The sequence below is a fragment of the Chaetodon trifascialis genome, chromosome 9 (assembly GCF_039877785.1).
Source record: "Chaetodon trifascialis isolate fChaTrf1 chromosome 9, fChaTrf1.hap1, whole genome shotgun sequence".
NCBI lineage: Eukaryota > Metazoa > Chordata > Actinopteri > Chaetodontiformes > Chaetodontidae > Chaetodon > Chaetodon trifascialis.
The window spans coordinates 30,209,682-30,233,665 of record NC_092064.1 but is presented as its reverse complement, the minus strand read 5'-3'; the positions used below and the strand labels follow the sequence as shown (position 1 = coordinate 30,233,665).

At 44.6% G+C, this 23,984-nt stretch overlaps 2 protein-coding genes across 3 annotated transcripts in view; both read right to left on the bottom strand.

Annotated features, from left to right (window-relative positions):
• Positions 1-327: 327 nt before the first annotated feature.
• On the bottom strand, positions 328-8,302 carry LOC139336316 (zinc finger protein 431-like). Of its 2 annotated transcripts, none has more exons than XM_070970379.1 (6): positions 7,979-8,302; positions 7,072-7,285; positions 6,090-6,538; positions 5,538-5,616; positions 4,408-5,173; positions 328-2,203 (listed from the first exon to the last, which is right to left on the bottom strand). In XM_070970379.1, the coding sequence occupies exons 1-6, from the start codon at positions 8,114-8,116 to the stop codon at positions 1,414-1,416; spliced, it is 2,436 nt and encodes an 811-aa protein (XP_070826480.1). In that variant the 5' UTR covers positions 8,117-8,302; the 3' UTR covers positions 328-1,413. The 2 variants fall into 2 exon arrangements, with proteins under 2 accessions (XP_070826480.1, XP_070826481.1); XM_070970380.1 differs by having other exon boundaries at positions 5,547-5,616.
• Positions 8,303-10,191: 1,889 nt separating this feature from the next.
• The window catches only part of nyap2a (neuronal tyrosine-phosphorylated phosphoinositide-3-kinase adaptor 2a), a 29,235-nt gene continuing 15,442 nt past the window's right edge, over positions 10,192-23,984 (bottom strand). The window contains exons 3-7 of the mRNA XM_070970378.1: positions 22,521-22,834; positions 21,010-22,059; positions 15,874-16,032; positions 15,443-15,555; positions 10,192-12,683 (exon numbers count right to left, since the gene is read on the bottom strand). Of these exons, the coding sequence (XP_070826479.1) occupies positions 12,456-12,683; positions 15,443-15,555; positions 15,874-16,032; positions 21,010-22,059; positions 22,521-22,834 (1,864 nt within the window). The 3' untranslated portion in view covers positions 10,192-12,455. The remainder of the gene's footprint in view (positions 12,684-15,442; positions 15,556-15,873; positions 16,033-21,009; positions 22,060-22,520; positions 22,835-23,984) is intronic.

Below are 23,984 nucleotides of genomic sequence, written 5' to 3'. Positions count from 1 at the left end.
TGTTGTGGACACAGCCCCTCTCACAACGTTCAGTTCTTATTACTACTATCATTTTCACGATGTTACATCAAATATTGTTCTTCTTCTTCTTCTTGTTATTATGTTACATCATATATTACTGGACTATTATTACTGAGCAGTAATGTTTGAGTAGCAACGTGCTACACCACTTGGTCAGCGTGGATTCAATTCATTCATTCATTCATTCATTCATTCATTCATTCATTTCTAATGGCACTGCATTGGACTGATTCATTCATTCAAACCTGTATTCAGAGTTTCAGAGTACCTGCAGCGGTCAGAAAAATGTGGAGTCGAAGTAAAAAGTAAAATGAAAATGAATCTTTAATGGCTTTTCAACGTTAGGACAGACATCATTTACACTGTTTGAAATCTTTATGCAGAACAAAAACTATCAATGTGAGAAACTTGCCACTGATCCTCAGCAGATGAGGAGGAGCGACGCTCAGCTGGAGAACATGAAAACTTTGTGACTGAAGATGAAGATGAACAGAAATATTTAGACTTAAACATGAGGAAACATCCAAATGGAAATCCTCTCTAGAGGAATCTGTGTAATAGCTCCATGTATGTAGAAAAGTTGGCGTACATTAGCTTCGTGAACATGACCCAGAACCAGGACTGCCTGAAACCTCGGACCACAGTTCTGTGGATTTCCCAGAGCGACAGCAGGGAAACTATCTGATTGGACAGAAAGTACTGAAGCAAAGGTTCACTGAGCAAACAGCCCTTTAACAAGCTAAAGAGTCACCTGGAGCTGAACTGAAACCTCCTTCAACAGACATGCTGGGACAAACAAACCCACTGCTTTTCAGACTTCTTCAAAAGGCGATGACCAGCCTGAACTGATGTTCAGCTGGATTTTTTTTGTTTCCATTGAAGAGAAAGTCGCAGTGTTTTCTTCTCTGAAGGGGGAAACAGCTCAGAGGACAAACGACGGTGAGGAACTGAGCTGCTCAGCTGACAGAAGCTACAAATGATGCTTTGATTGGTTGTCCAGCGATCGACTCAAACAGATTTTAAATAGTGAAAACAGAAGAAATTTGTAAAATGACTGAAACTACAGGAGCGAGATGAGACGATGGATGCTGACATCATGTCTGAGCGTGACGGACTGGGCGGATGAAGACGCTTGTGATGGAACTAGAACTAGTTCTGTGTTTTTTTTCTTTCAGTCTGTGTATGAATGAAACAAACGACATCGACAAGTATGTACGTACTTGTTGGTTGGTGTGTTTTTGGACAGAGCCGGGCTTGCTGTTTCCCCGGTTACCGGTCTTTATGCTAAGCTAGGCTAACCACTGACAGACATGTGATTGATATCCACCTGAGCCGCTGAGAGAACAAGAGGATTCTCTGCATGCTGAACTCTGAGTTTCCTGTTCTGGTGCGTCACTGGTGTGTCAAGCCTTCGGTCCACGGGAAAACATTTTTCTGTTTCCTGCGTTTGCCGCCGCACTCGAAGCTCTGAAGCTCGTCTCCGCAGGTGTGTTTCTTGAGTTGCCGGGAGTCGGAGAAGCCGCGGCCGCAGCGCTCGCAGGCGTACAGCTTCACCCCCGTGTGGATCTGCATGTGAGACTTGAGCTGGTTGGACTGCCTGAACTTCCTGCGGCACACGGCGCACTCGTAGGGTTTCTCTCCGGTGTGGACCAGCAGGTGGCGGTGGTAGTTCTGCGGCGTCCTGAACTCTTTGCCGCACTGTTGGCACTTGTGAGGTTTAACTCCGGTGTGCAGGAGCTCGTGCTGCTTCAGCTGCGACACGAGCAGGAAACCTTTCTCGCAGACGGCGCAGACGTGCGGCCGGTCGCCGCTGTGCTGCCTCATGTGGTACAGGTACATGTGTCGCAGGTGGAAGGCTTTCCCGCAGGTGCTGCAGGTGAACTCTTTGTTCTCGGCGTGGCTCTTCTCATGCGTCCTCAGCGTGGTGTTGCTGCTGAAGCTCTTGAGGCAGATCTTACAGGTGAAGGGTTTCAGGCCGCTCGGCCGCCGTCTCCCTGGCGTCCCCGCCGCCTTCTCTCTGTCCTTGTTGTCGTGGACCAGTTGCTGGTGCTTCTGCAGCTGACAGTTGTAGAAAAACGTCTTTCCACAGCGGTCGCACATGAACGGCTTCTCCACACCGTGAACCAGCATGTGGGTCTTCAGAGCCCAGGTACCCGTGAAGCCCTCTCCACACTTATCACACCTGAGACAGGACAGGAACACAGAGGACGTTGAGCTGTGGTTTGTTTGTCTTAGCTGCTGCTTTTCTCCTTTCTAATCTTTCATGCAAAGTTTCCTTCATTATTCAGAGCACTGTTTACTTCAGAGGTCACTGCACATTTGGGGGGGGGGGTTCTTGGGCGGGATTCAAATAAGATGAAACATGTTGAGTTACAGAATCTCTGTGGTTTCTGATAGTAACAGTTAATATTTGGATGATCAAAATTTGTTTTATTGTTGATTATAGTTTTGGTGGATTTGGCGGTTTTGCTTTATTTTATCTTTCCTGGTAAATATTTTGCCTTTCAGAGGTCTTTAGGTCCAAAGCGTACGCCTCGACCTCCTCTGGTATCAATATTGGACATGTGAAGAATGTGATTGTGTCGTTTGCTGTGTGTCCCTCACGTCCTCTTCAGCAAACAGTCCCACACCTTTCAGGTGTAATGAATTATCTCTAGTGATGGTCGCACCGTGCCGACGCTTCGGAGCGCGTCGAGACATCCTGGAAGTGTTTAGTGAAGCGCGTATCGATGCTCGTGTCGTTCAGGGCGAATGACGTCACTGATGACGTTCGAAGCCTCGCTGGTTCAGGAAGTGGTTCGAGTATCGGCGCGATTTCTATACCGCAATGATCCGCTCGCACTTGGTGGGTTAGTGTTGGCGACTTGTTGGTTTGTGTGACAGAGGAGCGTTTTGATGGAGCCTGTGAGAAACAGAAAGTTTGATCTGATCTCTCCAACAAAATAAGTCCACAAACAAAAAACATTACTACATGTTTTATGTTTGTATGCAATGTTCTAGACTTTTCACTGAATGTTCTTTCAATCCAAGCTGAAGTGTTTGTTGTTTGCTAAAGAACTGGGCTACAACAACAACAACAACAACAACAACAACAACAACAACACCTCGTCCATGCTGAGGCATTCTTGTGCTTTGCATCAAAATAATGAGGGGAATGTGGCTTATTTAGTTTCTGAATAAAAATGAATGAAGTCCTTAAGCTGCACATCAGGTGCACATCAGCTGCACATCAGCTGCACATCAGCTGCACATCAGGTGCACATCAGGGGCATCAGCGCATTGCAAATAGATAAAATTACAATTACTTAAAATTTGTAGGTTCCGCTCCGAAGCGTCGGCGCGGTGCGACCCATCACCACCTATAATATATCTGGATGTTTAACAGTCTTTGACCAGCAGGGGGGGTTTGTGTGCGCGTGAAGCCTCGAGAAATGAAGCTTTTTGTGAACCTTTCGGCTTCAAGAAGCTTCATCTCGCCATCATTAATTATCTCCCTGTCCCTGCAGCACCTTGATTGTGATGCCTTCAATGTCCACTTAGACTCCTTCAAATCTTCCACTGATATGTTCACTCCAATTCTTTTTCCAATTTCTTCCACTTTATTGTCTATGATGGCGAGCTATCAATATTCTACTGATGGTTGAGAGATTGTCTTTGGTTTTATTTCTGTGTGAATCAGGTATTAATTTGTCCTCTTCTTAATGTTCTCACCTGTAAATACTCACGTCCTACACAGTCACTGCTCATTTTTAAGGACGTTTCCTTTGTTACAGTACCTGAAAAACAATGAATGCTGCTTTTTGCATTTCCCCTCGGGGATAAACAAAGGATTTCTCATTCTGATTTTCCTAAAAATGTCCCAAATGATATCAGTTCTTTTTCTGTATTGACCCCTTTGGTTTGTGTTTTCCCTTTCATTCACTTCATTGACAGATAATAGTTCCTTCCACGTGGAACACGCGACCCTCCTTCTGACTGTCGAGCAAACATTTCAGGTTCCGTCTGGCTCTGAACGAAAAACAAAACCTCGACCTGATTCAGTGAGTTTTCGTCACCTTTAGTCTTTTCGTCAGATATTTCAATTGTCCCTTCTTAAAACTTTACACTTGATTTCAAGTCCTCGTGCAGCTGTCTGAACGAAGACAACATCCAACAGAGATTCTGTTTAATGGAGGACGGAGGCGGCGGTCAAATGTCATTTACTGATTGATAATCAAAACAGTAATGGCCGATAATTGCCTGTTTATCTGCTAATCATTTCATCAACAAATGGTTTCAGCTCTAGCTGGCTGTTTTTGACCTCGTTAAAGCTCAGCCGTGAGTTGTGAATCTCAGTAACCCTCTACAGAAATAAGAAGGCGTGAAGGAGCATAAAGGAGCGGGTACCTGAACGGCTTCTCTCCGTTGTGGAGGCGCACGTGTCTCTGGAAGTTGTACTTGAGGCCAAAGCTCAGCCCGCAGGTCTGACACATGAAGGGCTTCTCTCCGGAGTGGACCACTCGGTGCTGCAGCAGTCCCATCTTACACTTGAAGGCCTTGTCGCACTCGTGGCACTTGTGCGGTCGCTCCTCAGAGTGCGACCTTTTGTGGACGCGCAGGTTGCTTGCGGTGGAGAAGCTCTTGCCGCAGGTCGGGCAGGGGTACGGCCGGGCGCCGGTGTGGACGGTCTGGTGCTCGCGAAGGCTCTTCTTCCTGGTAAAGCCTTTGCCGCAGACGTCGCACATGAAGGGCTTGACCGCGGCGTGCGACACCTCGTGGTACCTGAGCGCGCCGGCCGAGGTGAAGACGCGTTCGCAGACGGCGCACTTCAGCGGCGTCTCCTCCAGCCGGTGGGCCGCCTGGTGGACTCGGAGCTGCCGCAGCAGTCTGAACTTGCCGTCGCATCGGTCGCAGCGCAGCAGCTTGTCGGGGTCGTTCTCCTGAGCCTCCCTCAGCTGGTGGGTCAGCTGGTGCTTCTGCAGAGTGCTCGCCTTGTAGAAACCTTTATCGCAGGAGCTGCAGGGGAAAGGTTTGAGGTGACAGGACACGTGTTTCCTCAGCTGGTGCCTCTGATGGAAACCTTTGTTGCAGAGCTCACAAAAGAACCTTTTCTCTTTGTACAACTCCCTCCTCCTCTTCTTCTCCAGCTCTTTCTGCTCCTCCTCACTCACAGCTGCACAGAAGAAAAGGTTTCAGGTTAAAGTCTGATGACACGCCAGCAGTCAGTGACCTCACCGTGGGAACTTCAATGTTCTGCTGAATGATGACCGGTGGTGCTTCAGGTGACATAAAGTTGTGCAAAGTTCAAGCTAATTCACGCAGAGAGAGCAGATAAAGTTCACAAGTTCTTATTCAGCTGGTTTCTTTGCAAGTAGCAAACATCCCATGAACCCTTCAACCTCATATATGAACAGAAATCTGTTTGGAAACTGGACTTTATTACGTCAGGAAACAGCTGTTCCTTCACCTGTACCTGTTCTCTGACCTTTGCTTTTTAGGGTGGAGGAAACTAAAGTGCGTTCTTGATGTGTTGTTACCTGTCTCACCTGGTTGACTCTCGGGGACCGTCCGCTCCCCAATCCTGTGTTCAACACTTTCCATTTTTATCTCTGCTTCCTGCAAGCATGACAAGTGATTGTACTGTGAGAGGTTTCCAATACAAAGACACTCATCAGTGGTCCACCGTATTACTGACCACACAACACTGTTTATTACACTTTCAGCTTCAATCACAGAGACAGCAGCTGACCAGCTGCCAATCAACACGGATCAATTACTCTTGTTCCTTATTATTGTGCTGCAGCGCCTTCCAGCTACAGTGTGTACATAAAAAAGACACATTTAATGATCATTCCTAAAATCCAAATGATTGATCGTGGTCAGAGGTCAGTCCATGTTGTTTTATGTCACGGTGAACTCATCACGATTATCTGATGAACTGACAAACAGTCATCAATGACAGTGATGACACCTGCAGGTGATGAATCCAGGTGTGGTGCTCTCTGAAGGGAAACACGACGTAACGACTCACAGCTGTTTAACGACTCCTATTATAAACCACCGTCTCATATATTCAGTAAAACACTTACAGCAGCAGCAGCTCGCTCCCCTCCATTTGTGGGCGTGTCTTTACTCGCCGTGGGCTCAATGGTTGGCTGATCATCAGCCACAGGAAGTGACGTCATGTCTGTGGAGGACTGCGTGCCGTCTCCTGTTGATTCATTACGATCTATGGAGATGTGGATCATTTCTACCATCACCTCCGTCTGAACGTCAGTGTGGCTCGTAGCAGCTGGCGGAGCGGCGGCGGCGGTTTCGGCGTTACCAGCGCTTTGATCCAGTCTCTCAGGCGATACCTGGGGTGCGGGGCCACTCTGGCCCGCGACTGGTCCGGTGAGCGGCTGGCTGATGATGACCAGAGGGACCTGAGGGTTGCTGCTGGCTCTGCTTCTGGATTTGGTGGAGTTGAGGATGGCCATGGCGAGGGCAGCTGGGTTGGCGGCTGGTTGGTTGATGTCCAGAGACAGGGCGGGTCCATCTGGAAGATTCAGTGCTGCTGTAAGACTGTGACCACGAGCAGCTCAGCATTTATGTGGATGAAAATGTGTTGTGTCAGGACGTAGTCTGAGCCTGTCAGCGTCACATCACGCATGAGCGAAAACACTTCAGGCGTTTGTCCACAGAGACTGAATGTCTGAGCGTTAGCTCAATGTCTCAATGTGTCCTGTGTAGTTTAATGACCGCGTTCGATTTAATGACTTACTGTCAGCCAATCAGATTAAAGTAACCGTGCAGGTGTTCTCTCCATCAGCTCTGAGCTGCAGCACTGCTTTTGAACTCTTGACCTTTAAATCTTTATGTTTGATGAGGATGAGCGCTGGACGTCATGTCATGTTCTCACTTCATGACCCTTTGATTGTTTCACACGGAGGAGTCACGTGATGCCTAACATGGCTCAGAACACAGTTTATTACTGCAAACACATTTTAGTACACTGTTGTACTGTAGTTTCATAAATCCATTAGTGGCTGAACATGGGTGGAAACTCTTGACGTTCTGCTTTAAACTGACCTGATGGTTTGATCCTGTACACCGTCTGTGTCGCGCTCTTATTGGCTCCACAATTCCTCTCCACCTTTGACCTCAGTTTAGACTCCAGGTGTCCCACTTTGTCCTTCAGGACGCTGTTTTCCTTCACTAAGCTCGAGTACAGCTCTCTGAACACTCTGCAGATTTTACGAACTGCCTCTCTGGTGGTCACATCCAGGACGGCCATCAGCTGAGTCTGCACAAGAAACAGTTAGCATCAGTGTCTCAGCTTCCGTCTCAGACTACGTCCTGTTACAGCATATTTCCATCCACTCTTCTCTCTCACTTCAGTTCTATTCCTCTCCTTCATTTTGGAAAGAATTGGAATTTCCCCTCGCGTGACTAATAAAGGACTGCTGAATTGAATTGAATTGAATTATTTTTGTGAGGTTTGTCCTACCGACCCTTTATAAAGTCATCTGCCTGTCTGTCTATCTGCCTGTCTGTCTGAGTGTCTCCTTCTGTTGCTTTGTTTTCTTTCTGCAGTTCACACGACAGCCGGTAGAGGCGGTAAAAGGACGGTATCGCTGCTGATTTAACGAAGCACAGAAACAAAATTTGACTTGACACCATGATACACAAGATGGCGCCCTTTACAGTGTTGACAGTAGATTTACTTTGATACAAGAAGAAATGTCTGAACAGCAGCATTAGCTTCACTTAATCTTCCGAATTTTAAGTTAATCAGATCTATGACCGTGACCTTTGACCGTAATTTCTACTAAAAAAAGACATTTTCCCTCGTGTTTCTGTTAGTGTTTCGTGCGTATTATCCAGCAAAGACGGAAGTGACGGTGGGATTTTTCTCTGGAGGTGTAGAATCTCTCAGATAAACTTCCATCTTCCTCCTCAATCATTATATTCATTTAATCTGAATATTTGTCCTCACCCGCCTCTCGTCGCTGTCTGCCCCCTCCTGTCCGAGTCTGTGCTGGAGGACAGAGACAGCAGATTCCACCGCCACCTCCATGATCAGCTCCGTCTGAGAGCAAAAAGTTTTGGTTGCCGCCGCGTCGATCTGCTCCATGACGGCCAGCGAGACTAACGGATGATCTCACGAGAGGAAACGATGCGGTTTACACGGACTCGGAGCCGTTTGTCAGGTCATGGTTCAGGTGTGCCCGTAGGTGTGGGAGAAAGTCTGAAAAACAAACACTTAGGATGGTTATCTGCTGTCTTTGCATCCAAAATGGCGCTCTGCTACACAGTCTACATCCGGTTCACGGACTGACCTTTCAAAGCTCAAGTGGTGACATGTGTCTGTTCCTCCACACAACTCGTGAAAAACTCGTAACGTAAGCTTCACTAGCGAAGCCTCGTTTCACCCGTTCTGACATCATCATAACTTTTGACCAATCACCGTTATTCAGAGTCCAAACACGTTTTGCTGACATATTTTATAGTATTACCTTGAAGGTCTTCACCGGAAGTATTGAGAATTATTAAAAGACACATGTAGACTTGAATATAAAGGTAAATAAAAACCGAGATGCTAAAAGTCAAACTCAAATTAAATGTCAAGGAAAAAGATAAAGGAGCTGAGTGTTCATTGACCAATGTATTATCAATATTATTTATGTATTATTTTTAACTGTACCTAAGCTGGTCTGTGCTGCCAGTTTTATTTTGAAGGTGTTCACAGCGATTCCCATGACAGAAATAACTGAAATAACTCTGTCTGATGAGGAAGCTTAGTGTACAGTGAGCAGTCAAAAGTTTTATTCTCCATGTTCCTGAGTGAACATCTGTTCAGAGAGTAAAGTTTCTCCAAAACTCACATTAAACCTGAAGCAGTGATGGTTTCCATACGTTTGATTAATACACACCTGATAAACAACATACAAACCATAAATAAGAAGAAAAGCGATGAACCCAGGATATCCAATTAGGAAGGTTTCTGACAGAACAGAAGTGATGAAGACATCAGACAAGAGGAAGAGGACAGGGCTGACAACAGGAAGTCAAAGGTCAATTGTTGAATGATTTTCTGTGTTTTATTTCTTTCGCATCTTGTTGAAACATAATCACCCATTGACATCACTTGACAGAGAACATCACCAGTTTTAATGGTAAAAGTGCTGTAAAAAATAAATAAATAAATAAAAGACCAAAAACCATAAAACCTGAAGTAAACTTGTAGTTTTTTGGGAGTCGTCATTTGTTGGAGCGTCTTCAGTTCCGATGTTTTTGGGAAACACCTCTTCATCTTCAAGCGGTTTGTGCGATAGACGTTTCCACCATCGCAGCCCAAAGACAGACACAGCGGTCAGAGATTTTTATTGATCTGTTCTTATGTCGTCTACATTTAAACTTCTGTTGATGTGCTCACAGTAATCTGATTACAGTTCAGTTCATCCATGTTATAGGGATCTTCATCAGAAAAGACGTTTGAGTGGATCGTGATGTTTGTGGTGATTTTGTCTCATCGCCGCGTCCTCAGACGTCACGCTGACGGTTTGTCCTGTCAGACAGCTGAACCAGGTGATTGTGAGGACACTCTGAGGACCTTCAGGGTGAAGAGTCGCATGGACGCAGACTGAGAAGCTTTAAAAGAAAAAAAATCAAATGTCTTTGTGGTGGTTTTACTCTGAAGAAAACCTTCAGATTCAGATGGAGATATAAATCCATTGATCATAAATCCCCACAAACAGATTTTAATTGAATATTATTCCTGATGATCTGATGAAGACTTCCATCTGAACATGTCTGAATCCAAGAAAATCTCTTCAGAACAAACACGTTTAAATGTTTGCTCTTCACACCGACTGTTTCTGTGAATTTCAAGTTTCACAAACTGAAGAAGTGCACTTAGTTTTGGGTCTGAAATCATATTTCATGAAACAAACAACAATAATTTGATACTGAAGAGGAAGAAAAGATCTGTGTTTGTGAACATTGTCGGACAGTCTGTGTCACTTTGTGTGTGTGCATATTACAACATTAAATCTCCCTATGGCTTCAAGCTGATCGACAGAAATCACACAGGTTTCACCACAGTCTCCCAGAATGCTTTGCTTCAGCCTCATGTCATGCTAATCAATCACTTTGTTTGCATCCATCCATAAATCATTACACTGCATTCATCAAGCCATTTCTTCCCACTGCCCCAAAAACTCAGACTGTCATGTGACCCACAGGTGACTTCCAGGTGACCCACAGGTGACCCACAGGTGACCCACAGGTGACTTCCAGGTGACCCACAGGTGACCCACAGGTGACTTCCAGGTGACCCACAGGTGACCCACAGGTGACTTCCAGGTGACCCACAGGTGACCCACAGGTGACTACAGGTGACCTCGATGAACTTCCTGGCCTGTTTCTGTCTCAGTGTCTCTTGATGTTTGAAGACGATGAATCAGAGACCTGCTGGTCGTTGAGTGAAACTGATCTGAACTGTGAGACCTTTTCATTTCGCTCCTTTAAAATCAGACGTTCTGGTGCGTTCAGTGGAATATTTAAAGTGGTTTCATGAGTTTGAAAATATAAAACCAACTGTGATAAATTGAGTAAATAATTCAGTAAAGTGGAGATATCCAGCTGAAAACATGCAGATTTGCTGCATGTTCATTTGACACGAACTCGTTTTAGCGTCCGTACAAAGACGACGCGCCAGCTCGCCCCCTGCTGCTCACAGCGGCTCTTTGCGATCTCTGTGGTCGTCCTGACGATTTCACGACTTGTTTCGTATCTTGTTTTTGTGTTTCGCATTTTTCAGTTGTTCTGATTTGAGACCACTTTCATTCCTTTGTGTTCAGATAGATGACAATACGGCTCTCTGCTCTCTTGTCTTATATATTCTTATATTTCAGGGTCTCTGGAGGGTTTGAACTCTCAAATAATGCATGCTGGGAAGTCTGCTGATAAAAAATAGAATAGTCCTTTAAGAACTTAACTGAATGAACTTTCAGCCCTTCATTTCTTCACATCACTCTGTTTATCAGCGCTGAAAAAGATATCTGAAATTCACTTAACCTGAAATGAATAAAACCTCCATATTTACGTCACATTGTCCATCCGGACGTTTGGACCTTTGAGCTGAGGGACAAAAACTCTGTTTGTGTTTGTGAAAGCACTTTTTTCAGCTTGCCGCTGCTCTTCTGTCAGTTTTCTTGTTCCCGTTGAACAAGTTTATTTGGGGATCAGAGATCATGGAACAAAGGGGGAAATAAAGTAAAGATGGACACCGGACATCCAATCATCTTCAGGGATTCAACCCATTGTCCTCTGAGCAAACCAGGCTGTCTCCAATTAAATGTCAACATGAGTCAAACTGCACGAGTCCAGTCAGTGTTTCAGGGACAACGGATGAGACCAACCCGGCCACGACATGCCAAAATACTCTCCTTTTAAAATAGTGCTTTTTTCATTATAATAAAAGTTTGTTTAAATAGAAAAACACCATCACACACTGACTTTTCTTCCACTCACAGACAAGCATCACAGACTCCTTTTGAAATATAAAAACATGTTTGACCGACACGCTCAGGTCATTTTTTCACACAGAGAAGAATTTCTAAAGTCCTCTTTCTTTTCACAGCGTTCTGCTACACGACGGTCAGACTTTAAAAAACATCTGGATCTTTTTCAGCGCTCAGATAGAAAAATAACGAGTAGAAAGACGACAGAAAGCTCTGCTACACCTGTATGGCCACCCCTCGCTGCACTCTGATTGGATGGCAGAACACCTGTACACGCCTGTGTGTGTGTGTGTGTGTGTGTGTGTGTGTGTGTGTGTGTGTGTGTTGACATGTAGTAAAAACTTGAGTATTTTTCAGCCTCATAAAAGTCTAAATAAAGTAAAACATTCAAGATAAAACACCTGCTCTGCGGGTTTCAGCGTCTGGATGGAGACGCTTCATGTGTCGATGTCACATTTCTAAAAGGGTTGAGGTCATTTTTTATCTCTTTTTGTGTCTTTTCTATGTCAAGCACTTGGTGTATGTGTTTTTTTTGTTTGTTAAAGCAGTTGTAATTCCTGTATGAGGTGATCTACAAATAAAGTTTATTATGTGAATTCTTTCTTCTGTTTTTGTTTCAGTTTGAGGTCAAATCAAAGACAGAACTAAAGTCACGTTCACTCTCTCATGACGGCTCTCGCTGCCTTTGAATAAACTTTACTGACTCTACAGCTGACTGACAGCAGTGAGAGGTCAGCTGATACCGTCAATCAAACAGCCAGAGGAAACCTGGCGGGAAAGAAATAGAGAAATCTGTTTTTTTTATATATATATGAACAGGCGTCAGTGTGGTGGGCGTGGCCTGATGACTGCATCATCACCCTCATCCTCCTCCTCCTCCTTATGTCTGTGTTGTTCAGAGCACCATCTGTTGCTGTGTACATTGTCTGTGATGTGTTGTAGTGTATTTCAGATGGCGGTGTCCCAGAACACCGTGGTGGTCTGTCCGGCGCCGCTGGCGGTAGGCGGGGCAGAGTATGGCGGCGGCTGCTTCCTCTTCCAGCTGGGCAGGATGGGCATACTGTCCTGTTTACACAGATTCTTCTCGGGCCGCTGACGAGCTTTAATCTCTCGACACAAAATTCTTTTCTTCTCGATCATCTCCATCATGGTGGCATCGCCGCAGAGCCACGGCATCTGCAAACGGAAAACAGCTCAACATCAGCGAGTCCACGACGTCTCCAGAACCCTGCAATGAGGTCTGAGCAGGGTTAGCTGGGACGTCCACTGTGAAGCCTTTACACACCTCCGTGGCTGTTTCCTGTCTCTCTGAGGTCCTCATTGACAGAGAAGGTAGAGACGAAATATGAAAATTCAAATGATTCAATTAAGTGATTAAAAGACTAAAATTATGAAGCGATTCACTGTATTTGACACTGTGGCTATTGATTATTGATTGAATGCTGAATACTGTCAATCTGTTGTGTGATTGGTTGGTACTGTGTGATGTCATCGCATGTGGGAGGTGTCTTGAGACAGGTGGTGCCAGGCAGCAGCTTGGAGTTGCTATAGTAAGATTTGGCTAAGCAACTAGAGCCACAGCCTTTCAATATGGAAACTCAAAAAATCTGTTTAGATATGACGTTAAAAGGGTTTCGACCCTCGTCCTTACCAACAGAAATTAAAGAATAAATTATTCTATTTTTCAAAAATAAGAGGTGAGACTGAGGAGAGCTTGTCAGGCTTCATGAACGTCAGGTGCAAACAACCACAAACTTCAGTGGAGACAGGTGACTGTCCCCTGGACAACGATACTGATGGGGAGGACTGGGATGATGAAGAGCTGGTGCTGATGTCATGTATCAGGCTCAGGCTCAGGGTCATAATGTGCGTTGTATCTTAAGCATCATTGCTTTATTTATTCGGAAAATTGATCATGTAGCATCAACAAAGATACAGCAGTAAAAAGTTCCTGCAGCTGAACATCCAGATTCAAACTTCACTCATTTCAGGATCAAAATGTGTGTGAAGGTGACAGACAGACAGACAGACAGACAGACAGACAGACAGACAGACAGACAGACAGACAGACAGACAGACGGACAGAAGGACAGAAGGACAGAGACACAGACAGACAGACAGACAGACAGACAGACAGACAGACAGACAGGCAGGCAGGCAGGCAGGCAGGCAGGCAGACAGACAGACAGACAGACAGACAGACAGACAGACAGACAGACAGAAGGACAGAGACACAGACAGACAGACAGACAGACAGACAGACAGACAGACAGACAGACAGACAGAAGGACAGACAGACAGACAGAAGGACAGAGACACAGACAGACAGGCAGAGACACAGACAGACAGAGACACAGACAGACAGGCAGAGACACAGACAGACAGAGACACAGACAGACAGGCAGAGACACAGACAGACACAGACAGACAGGCAGAGACACAGACAGACACAGACAGACAGGCAGAGACACAGACAGACAGAGACACAGACAGACAGAGACACAGACAGACAGGCAGAGACACAGACAGACACAGACAGACAGGCAGAGACACAGACAGACAGAGACACAGACAGACAGAGACACAGACAGACAGGCAGAGACACAGACAGACACAGACAGACAGGCAGAGACACAGACAGACACAGACAGACAGGCAGAGACACAGACAGACAGAGACACAGACAGACAGGCAGAGACACAGACAGACACAGACAGACAGGCAGAGACACAGACAGACACAGACAGACAGGCAGAGACACAGACAGACAGAGACACAGACAGACAGAGACACAGACAGACAGAGACACAGACAGACACAGACAGACAGGCAGAGACACAGACAGTTTATTTATGCTCTCAGGTCGTCAGTTTGACTCTCGTGTCACACTGATGTTATTTGTTATGATGACAGGTGATCACAGACGCCTCAGGTAAGTCCAGGTTGACATGTGTCACATGAGAAGCAGATTTTCATGAGATTATTTGCAGAAATTCAAAGATTTCACTCGAAGCTTCAGTTTGATGTTTTAACTGTGTGACATCAAAGATTTTATCGTCGTCAGCAAACAAAAGTGTTTTCACTGAAAAAAGCAGAACAACATGTAAAGAAATGTAATGAAAAAATCAGTCAGCCGGCGGGGGTGCTGATGATGGTGAAGGGGCGGGGCAGTGGTACAATGGGGCGGGGCCAACATGTCATCAAGGTTTGTGAGTGGGCGGGGTTAACCTTGGCTGGCGGGGTTAGCCGAGTTTTGATTTTATTTTTGTGTAAGTGCAAAGTTTAAACAGTTTTTGAAGCGATTTAGTTTTAATGAGAATGAATTTGTTAATGAATTTGTTAAAGTGCTGCAGCGTGAGATCAAATTCAGTTAGTTTAATGTTCATTTAATGTTAGTTTAATGTTCGTTTAATGTTCGTTTAATGTTAGTATCAATAATGAAACTTTGTTAGTGTTAAAGTATAACTTCACTGTCAGTACAGATTCATTTTAGTGCCAGAAACACAATAGAAAAACACTTCATTTAAACACCAAATATTTCACACAAAACTGAAATTATAAAATGTCCCTTGAATGCATCAAGTTTACTTGTTCACATTTACTTATTTCAAATTGAGTTGTTTACTTGTGTACATGTTAGTTGTTCACCTTTGCTTTCGTTCACATGTTTCATATCACTATGTTTACAGTTCGTGTCAGTCAGCTGATGAAGCTTTTGTCCGTCTGTAGATTTCTTACGTCTGTTGTTCAGTGAAGTTTAATCGCATGTAAAACATTAAAGTCTCTGTTTCAAATAAAATTGCTGTTTAATATGTGATTCACAACATGGATCGAGATGAACAGACAAGTCACATGGGGGATTTACAGACAGACAGGTAGACAGACAGACGGGTATGTAGGTAGATAAACAGACAGGTGTTTCACAGGTGTTGTACCTGGCTGAGGGCAGGGTGATGCTGCTCATGCAGGTGACGCTGTGGCGTCCCACCTGGTGAAGGAACTCCTGACGTTGACGCCGAACGGCCAAGTTTACACACCGACTTTGATTCTGCAGATAATTATTTCGACATTGATCAACACAAAGAGATCACTGAAGGAAGCAGCTTCGCCTACTATTCACCTGGTGTTCACCTGTCTGGATCCCTCTAGTAATCAGTCAGGAGAAAGATCAGGTAACTTGAACACAACAGAGCAACAGACTGGACTTCATCATCCGAATTTGATGCTCAGCATCTGATTAGAAAACTTAATGTTTGATTAACTGACCCGTTATTCTCTTCACATGGAACCCTGACATCCTGTTATTCCCTCATGACAACGTAAACCCGACGTCCTCAACTTGTCTCCATAGTGTCGCCGGACTCACCTCCTCCTCCTCCTCCTCCTCCTCCTCCTCCTCCTCCTCCTCCTCCTCCAGACAGCATCATAGTGGGGCTGACAGACGATCTTCCCATCCTGCTAGAACCTGGACTGGACTGTCCTTCTCTGTCTTTGCTGTCATGTCTGGGCAGAGACCTAAAGTCTCCTACAGAGACACAGCGAGACAAAGACCGGAGAGACACACATGATGAGACAATAAAACCATCTGCATTGTTTCTGTCATCAGCAGCTAATTGATTTGTCCAAATCAAGCCGTAACACAAAGAAGCTCAGCAGGAAGTCATAGAAACACTGAAATCCTGTCAGATCAGATCCTGATGTGATGGAAAGTTATCATTAAAGCTTATTAAACTGACTCATATTGTGATCATCGTGAAAGCACTTTTAACTTCCATATTACTACAGTATTTTCCTTCACACCTGGCCTGCAGCTGGTCAACATTTACCTGTTTAACTCCTGCACATCCTGAGATCAATACCGAAAGTAAAACTGCACGATGGCAGAGGGAAGCAGATCATGTTCATGATGGATCTGTCAGATGCGCTGCACATCTGTAGAGATGTTATTTTAAGAATCCTCACATTGTGCTTCAATCAGGAAGTGAATGAAGTGAAGCGAGTTGTTTATCACGACAGACAATACGTGATAATTTAGTCTCATCAGGAAGTCTTTGGCGCTCAGACTCTACCAGGAGACGTTTGTAATAGAGGGGCATCTCCCCCGAGCAGAGCGAAACAAGCCAAAGTCCAAATCTGTCCAATCAAACTGGAATGAAAAGTTTCTGTTTTTGATTCCACATCTAAACCCATCAGCTGTGTCAGGATCTCCTCTGTTTTCTCCTTCTGTCTCCTGTCTGTATGTGTTTAACTGCAGGGCTTGGCCGACAGGTGTGGCCCATCCCCTCCTGTCCTGAGCACACCTGGCCTCAATCATTAAATGAAACCTCATCAACCACCACAGTATATAAGCACTGGTCTTACCAGCACTATTAGTTGAGTCACCTGCTCACCTGTGTGGTAATACAGTGATCGACCCCATGAACCTGTCTGTCCACCTGTCTCTCTGATTTGTCCTGTCCTCTGTGCTCAGGTGTCTGCCACATAGTAAGAAAGTTTCTTTGTTAAAGTTAAGGTTTGATTTTATTCGACCTGAGCCCTCAACAGCTCTGACGTGGATTCTTTTAAAGCTCCAGTCATGGCTGGGACACCTCCCTTCATCCTTCCTAGAAATGGAACAAGCCTGCAGGCTGTTAAAATTCTGTGAAGATGGTTTTAATTGATTTGAATCTTTGATATGAAAACAGTGTTACCTGCCTGCTGCAGTGTGTCATCACCACTTTCAACACCTCATTTATTTAATAAAATGATCTTCAGTCAGATGGCTGACTGACAGTTGTCACCATGGCAACACCGTCTCCACAGAAACAAAATGAACTGCTGATAATCCTCCTTCATAGAGCTGCAGTCCTTCATCCTTGAGTTCACCAGGACATTCAACCTCTGCCACCCAAACTCTGTGTGACTCTCTCTGTCCTATCAGCATTAATGAGATCACTTCTCTTCAATCTGTCTGCAGTTTGGACTGACGGACAACATGATGGAGACCAAAGAGGAAGAGATAGAGATGAACGCTGACAGATAGAAAGACCAATACCAGAGACAACGATAATACACATGTAGCAGAACTAGCCTCTAACTGACCTTCTCTTACCCTCTCTGACTTCTCATAAGAAACGGAGTTGGAAACCAGTCTAACTGATTGAACTATAGACCATCTAGAATGCTCATAATGAAGTGTGATTTTGAAGAGAAACAGGATGTCCCATGTCAATGCTGATTACTCCTCCAATAGCCCTAAGGAAGTAAAGCCGACTGGGAAGGACAAAGGCCAGGCTTCAACTGAATCCACAAACCGAGTCTGCTGATGGGTTGCAAAGTAGCCAACCTTAAAATGAACTGTTTGTAAGCCGGAGGACTTTGTTTCTTGGTATACCTGACAGTTGCATCTCTGTATGAATCAAAGCTGGATATATTCACATGGCTAAACCCATGATCTGTATGATGCCCATGTTCTCTCATGTCCCATTACAAGCTGTGAATCTAACTTTGTTTTAAGATTTGCCTGAGGCTCTGCAATGGAGCCTTCCTACCATCTAAGGGTTTGTAGGGTTCGAAGTTGATTGTGCTTTATGAGACTTTTATTATGGAATAATCATAAGGATGATAATCATTTTGGCAAAGATAGTCTTTATTTTTTTATTTCTTAATTTCTTTATCTTTCTTTCTTTCTTTTTCTTTTGTTTTTGTATTAGTTATACATTGAGTAATTATTCATGTTGGGATGAAACTGTACCAGGATTATCATTTAATGTTGTCACCCAACCATAGGAAGTGCCTGATGCATGCTGTGAACAACGTTGAGATGTCATTGAAAATTTGATATTGAAATTATATGTGATTGACCATAGTGAGAAGCAGATGAGCCCCTCATGTGAGTCATTGATTAATTCAGCTCCTTGAGGCGATCGCGCGTCACAGAGCGTCTCACATGTTCGACGGCCGGCCCATTAGACCCGCCTCTGGAGCGAGGTTTAAATGTCTGCAGCCGCAGCATGAATTCAGTGCGTTCGTTACTCAGTTTTGTTTAGATTATGTTACGTTATGTTTAGTTTTGTCTTTTAGTTCTTTGTCTTGCACAGTTGTTTTTACTCTTTAAGTTTTTCCCGTCTTCGAGCTACTCAAAAGCCATACCGAGTAGCGTGATTTATTTTTCAGAAGACGTGTTTCTATAATTTGCCGCAAGTTTTCAAGTTAACCTTTTTGTTTAGCCAAACGTTTTGTTTTAACATCAGAAAATTTAGGCAAGTAATACTAATTTTGTAGCCTTTTTCGACTGACATCGAAGAGACTCTTAATTTGTACTATCAGTCTAAAATAATCTGTCACGGACTCAACCGAACCAAACCCTGCAGCCAGCTGTTGATCCTTGGTCCGGTTCACAACCATCTGGAGCCACCCCTCATCTGTAACCGACACCGAAGAACCAGCTCCAGAGACGCCCCGTCCAACATCAGTTCGTAACCTTGGTGCGCTTGGCCTTCACCAGACCACTGAGCAGATCGAGTCAAGGACGACCATCTGGGCATCTTCGAGTTAGTTCGGAGCAGAGCACAACGGGACGCCATCAGTCAAGTAGGCACGCTAAGCGGGTTTGAATAAGAGTTGGTCCGTGAGGTTAAGAGACGGTCAATTCGTCCAAATTCTCTCAACTACTCGTTAATTCCCTAACTTTACGTTCGCGTCCTTATTATCCCCTTACAACTACTTCTCACTATCGCCAAACTTGTTTTACCATTGTGTTGCCATAACTTTCTTTTGTGTTCTGTCATATCACCTCCCATCTTCTGTCTTATTATTCATGATACATCACTCATTATCCATAATTCTGCTTAATAAATGATATTTTGATTTAAGTCCTGGTTAGACAGTGTCCTTTTGAACTGAATATATATGATCCCTGTATCCAGAGTTTACACTTCAGGTTATCAGACTGATTTACTGTTAGTTCATTCGTTAGTATTTATCAGCGTATAGCAGTTAATTTCTGCAGTCCTTCTTAGCTGAGGAAGGTGGTGCCCTGACATTTTATCAACGAATGCAACATCAAATCAAGGTAGTTCCCCTAGTAACACTACACACAACTGTCCTCCATCTGTTCATCCCTCTGTGATTCCACTGCAGCTCTGTTTGTCTCAGCTGAAATCTCTCTGCTCAGAGCTCCATCAGTTCAGCAGAATCACACCTGCTCAGGTACACTCAGGTTTCATTTTGGAGTGATATACCTAATTGTTTTGTCTACAATGAATCAGCATTAATCAGACACTGACCATGTGATCTGACTCACAGCTGGGGGAGGTGTTAAAGATATTTTACAGACATTTTATTGTCTTTATATTGCGGATTGACTTTACTTCTTCTGTTTGTAAAAACCTGTTTCAACAGAAGGTTTGAGAGCAGTGACCCTGCTCTGAGGTAACAACCTCTATTCAGACTCACTGCAGTAAACTGAAGCCCCTGTAAGACCAGCACCCATGTATGTTATTCTGATGGCAATTTAACATGTTGGTCTCATATCTGCATCACCACCCTGGTCACAGCTCTCAGACCTGAGACATTTCTGTGCGACTTTTCAATGTGATGTGAGTCTGAACTGAACTATGCCAGAGACAACTGATTAAACACGATTTTCATATGAATCATCATCAAAAGCTTATCTGAAAAGAAAGCAATGGCTGAAAGCCATTACGGTCGACTGTCGAGTCAACGAGAGTCAAGGTTAGGGCTACAGTCAAAAGACACATTATCTGGACAGTGCTGTACTAGACCATTGCTACTACTACTATATAAAACAGTAATACAGATGTAGCAGTGATGTAGACCTGATATAGTAGTAGTGTAATGCAGATCTAGTACTCTGACACTGATATAATACTGACTTAGGACACATCTAAACCTGTTGTGATACTTCTTTACTAATAATGTAGCACTGAGTTCTCGTTGTGCCCCCCCCCCCCCATTCCCCTTGGTATTACAGTCTACCTGACAGGAACGTCTACCTGATGTAATAGTGACATAAAACTGATATAGTAATGATGTCGTGCTGATGTAGTGCAAATGTAATACTCAGTTACTGCTTCCCGATCCTTTGTTCATCACCTGTCTGCCTGAAGAAATACTAGCATAAATGGATATAATAATTATGTAGTACTTTTGAAGTACTGCTTCAGCATAGATGTAGTATTGTTGATGTACTGGTGTAGTACACTTTAAGTAGTGCTGTAGTACTGAGTGTTTGCCTTCACTGTTCTTCCTGCCTCCTGACCCTTTCTTGACAACCTGTCTCTCTGCCGTAATACTGGTTTAAAACTGATATAATAATGATGTAATACTGTTGAAGCACTGATGCAGTACTTTCAAAAATCTCTGCTCTTCCAACCTGCCAATCCTTTCTTCAGCCTGTGTCTACCTTATATAATACTGATGTAAAACTGATGTACTTCTCTGCTCTGGTGTCGCACTGATGTAGTACTGTTGAAGCACTGATGCAGTATTGGGTGTTTACCTTCGCCCTCTTTGTTCTTCCTGCCTCCTGTTCCTTTCTTCATCACCTGTCTACCTGAGGAAAACAGGTTGTTGAGTTCATCCAGTGGGCTCGTGGGAGTCTGTGACCTCAATGACACGTTCTGCATGGAGCCGTGGGTGGATGAAGAGTTGCTGAGTTTGGTCCCGCCCTCCCCAGCCCTGTGTGAGGATGAGGAAGAGGAAGATGAGGAGCGAGGCATACTTCCTCCTGCCATCAGTGCATCGTATGGAGGTGGCCTCTTCAGGCTCAGAGGAGTCAGAGAGCGACCCATGCTGACCGGAGATGGACATGCTGATTGACTGCGGGGGTAACCATGACCACTGTGGGCAGAGGCAGAGGACTTGTAGAAGTTTGAGGGAAGAGGTGGAGCAGATGAGCGGCCAGAGGATGTGATGGTGTGGGTGGAGGGCAGATCCCGGTCTCGATCGCGATCCCGCTCTCGCTCCTTGCGGTGGTGGGTGGAGCTCTGCAGGTGTTCGACACCACCCGACTTGCTATAGGACACATTCTCTATCATGGGCAGCCGGGTGACATCTAATGGGGTGAGGGGTGACTCATCAGAGTTTGGGGAGCACTGAGCAGGGGCGGGGGGGAACACAAGCAGTGGTGGGCGGTGAGTGAGGAGGTTGGGAAAAGGTGGAGGGATGTCGCACAGAGAGCCACGGGACGACCAGGCTTCAGGATCCATGATAGCAGAATGAGCGTCCTGCAAGAAGTCCTCCAGAATTGGGTACTTCATCTCCTCATACACCGACTCACTCTGTTCGTCCTCCACAGCTTCTTGACCTTTTAGCTCTTGCAGGATGTTCCCCACCATCTCAATGTAGACTGGTTCCTCATCATCTGTGTCTCTCGATGCCGGGCTCTGACTTTGGGATGAAGATTTGTCCCATCGCAAGGAAGATGTCTTGTTGCCATGATTACGGATGTAAGATTCATCAAAGGAAGTGCTGAGCTGAGTGTTTGGGTTCCTTTTGGGTTTGGGTGGAGGCATCTTCTTGGAGTCCTCACTGCAGAGATGAGATCGAGCTGCAGACAGACAGACAGACAGACAGACAGACAGACAGACAGACAGACAGACAGTGATGTTAAAATCTAACACTGAGATTGATTGACAGCTGCTACATCTTTTCCGAAAGAAAATTCTCAAACCCTGAAGTATCTGTGTGTGACGTACAATGCTTTATTGCCAGAAAGCCTTTCCAACAAGTGCTTAATGTTGTGAAACAGTTGGAGATGTGAAATGCACACAGATTGGTTAGGTTTATGCACCAAAACTACTTTTGGTTTCATGTTAGGTTTCACTTGTGATGCCAACCTCTAAGGACTTGCTGGACTGTTGCTCTTTCTAATACGGTGGGTGGGGCAGTTTTTATAAGCATATAAGGCTAAACCAGCATATGTTAACTAGCAGCTGTTGGGTTTTAACCATCAGGTGTCATGATTAACCAGCAACTGTCAGATTTTACCAGCAGGTGTTTTGTTCCCACCTTCAGCTTGCTCTGGCATCTCTTTGGTCTCTTGGGTGTCTCTCTTGCTGACTCCGGAACCTCCATTAACCATCTCAGAACTGCTGCTTAGTTTGGTGTTGGGGTCTCTCTTGGGTTTGGGTGGGGGTTGTTTTCGATTGTGGTTGGAGTCATCATCTCCTCCACCCACTGAGTGGAGGGACTGGGATCGGACAGTGAAGCCCGGACTTGGTGGGGGCAGACGGTCCTGTGGTGCTGGCATCGTCATGAAACCCATCCTGAAATGTTTCCCAGAGTATGCCCCATCTGTTGCCATGGCGACATCTTCACCAATCCTGGATGGACCAATGGAAAGACTTTAGCAAAACCAACACAATGCTTTGTATAATATACATGAGTTTCATGCTCAGAGGTATAAAAGTAAAATAAATACATTGTAATCAGAATCTGAACAAGCACTTGAGCTTTTTCATCCATGTTTATATTCATGGTTCCTTTAACCCCTAAATCCTATTTTCCTATATGTTTGTGCCACACTGAGGAAGCAGGTGATACAGTGTCAGACTTGCAGTTTGTGTCCAAAAAGAATCCCATGGGAGAGAGTTTGACTGTTGAGTGTTACTGGTCATTTATTGTTTATTTAAAGAAAATACAAAAATAATGCAAAAATAAAGATGCAAATATTTTAAAGTCATAAATTGTTTCACAGGCAAGACAAAGGGCCGCAGCAGGTTTCAGGCCCAAACACCACGCACAGCATGTTCACTCAGTTCACAGACTGGCCTGCCTTCTCCCCGTCATGCTCTGCCAGCAGTCATTTAAGGGGTGGCACCATTACCACCTGTAGAGGATGCACACTCACGCAATTCCACAAAACAGAACAAATGAAGTGAATAATGTGCAACATAAAAACTTAAATGCAGCTCCTACAGTCAGTGACTTCACTCACATCCTTTTCCAGCAACAGTAAAACAAGAACTGGAGCTTCTCACATGAAGAACTGGAGAAAACTGAACCAGCTCCTGAGACCTCTTTTATAATCACTGTGTACCCAAAATGGCTTAAAAAAGGCATACGCCACTTTCCTTTAGACTGGGGAAGGGGAACCCTCCTGGCTGTATATGTGCCTGTTTTCTGTAATAAAACAATATAACATAAATTGATAGTATAATACATCTTTCCAGGTGGTCCCCAAATGCAAAAACATAAGTAGAGGTTATGTTGATGTTACATCAACGCGCATCTTGGCAACCATCAAGAAAAGTGGATGTGGAATGTTGCATTTTCCAAGAGAAATAGATGATCTCTTGCAGTGATCAAAAAGGCCAATCATACCTTGTTGCCACTGTGGAGCTGCACTGAATGAAGTAATATTGTGCAGAACTCCATTAGGAATTTGATGAGAAGTTTCAAGACATGAAAAGTAAACAAAAGGAAGTGAACATATTTGTTATGATGTTTATTGTGGAGCTGGCTGATTTGACT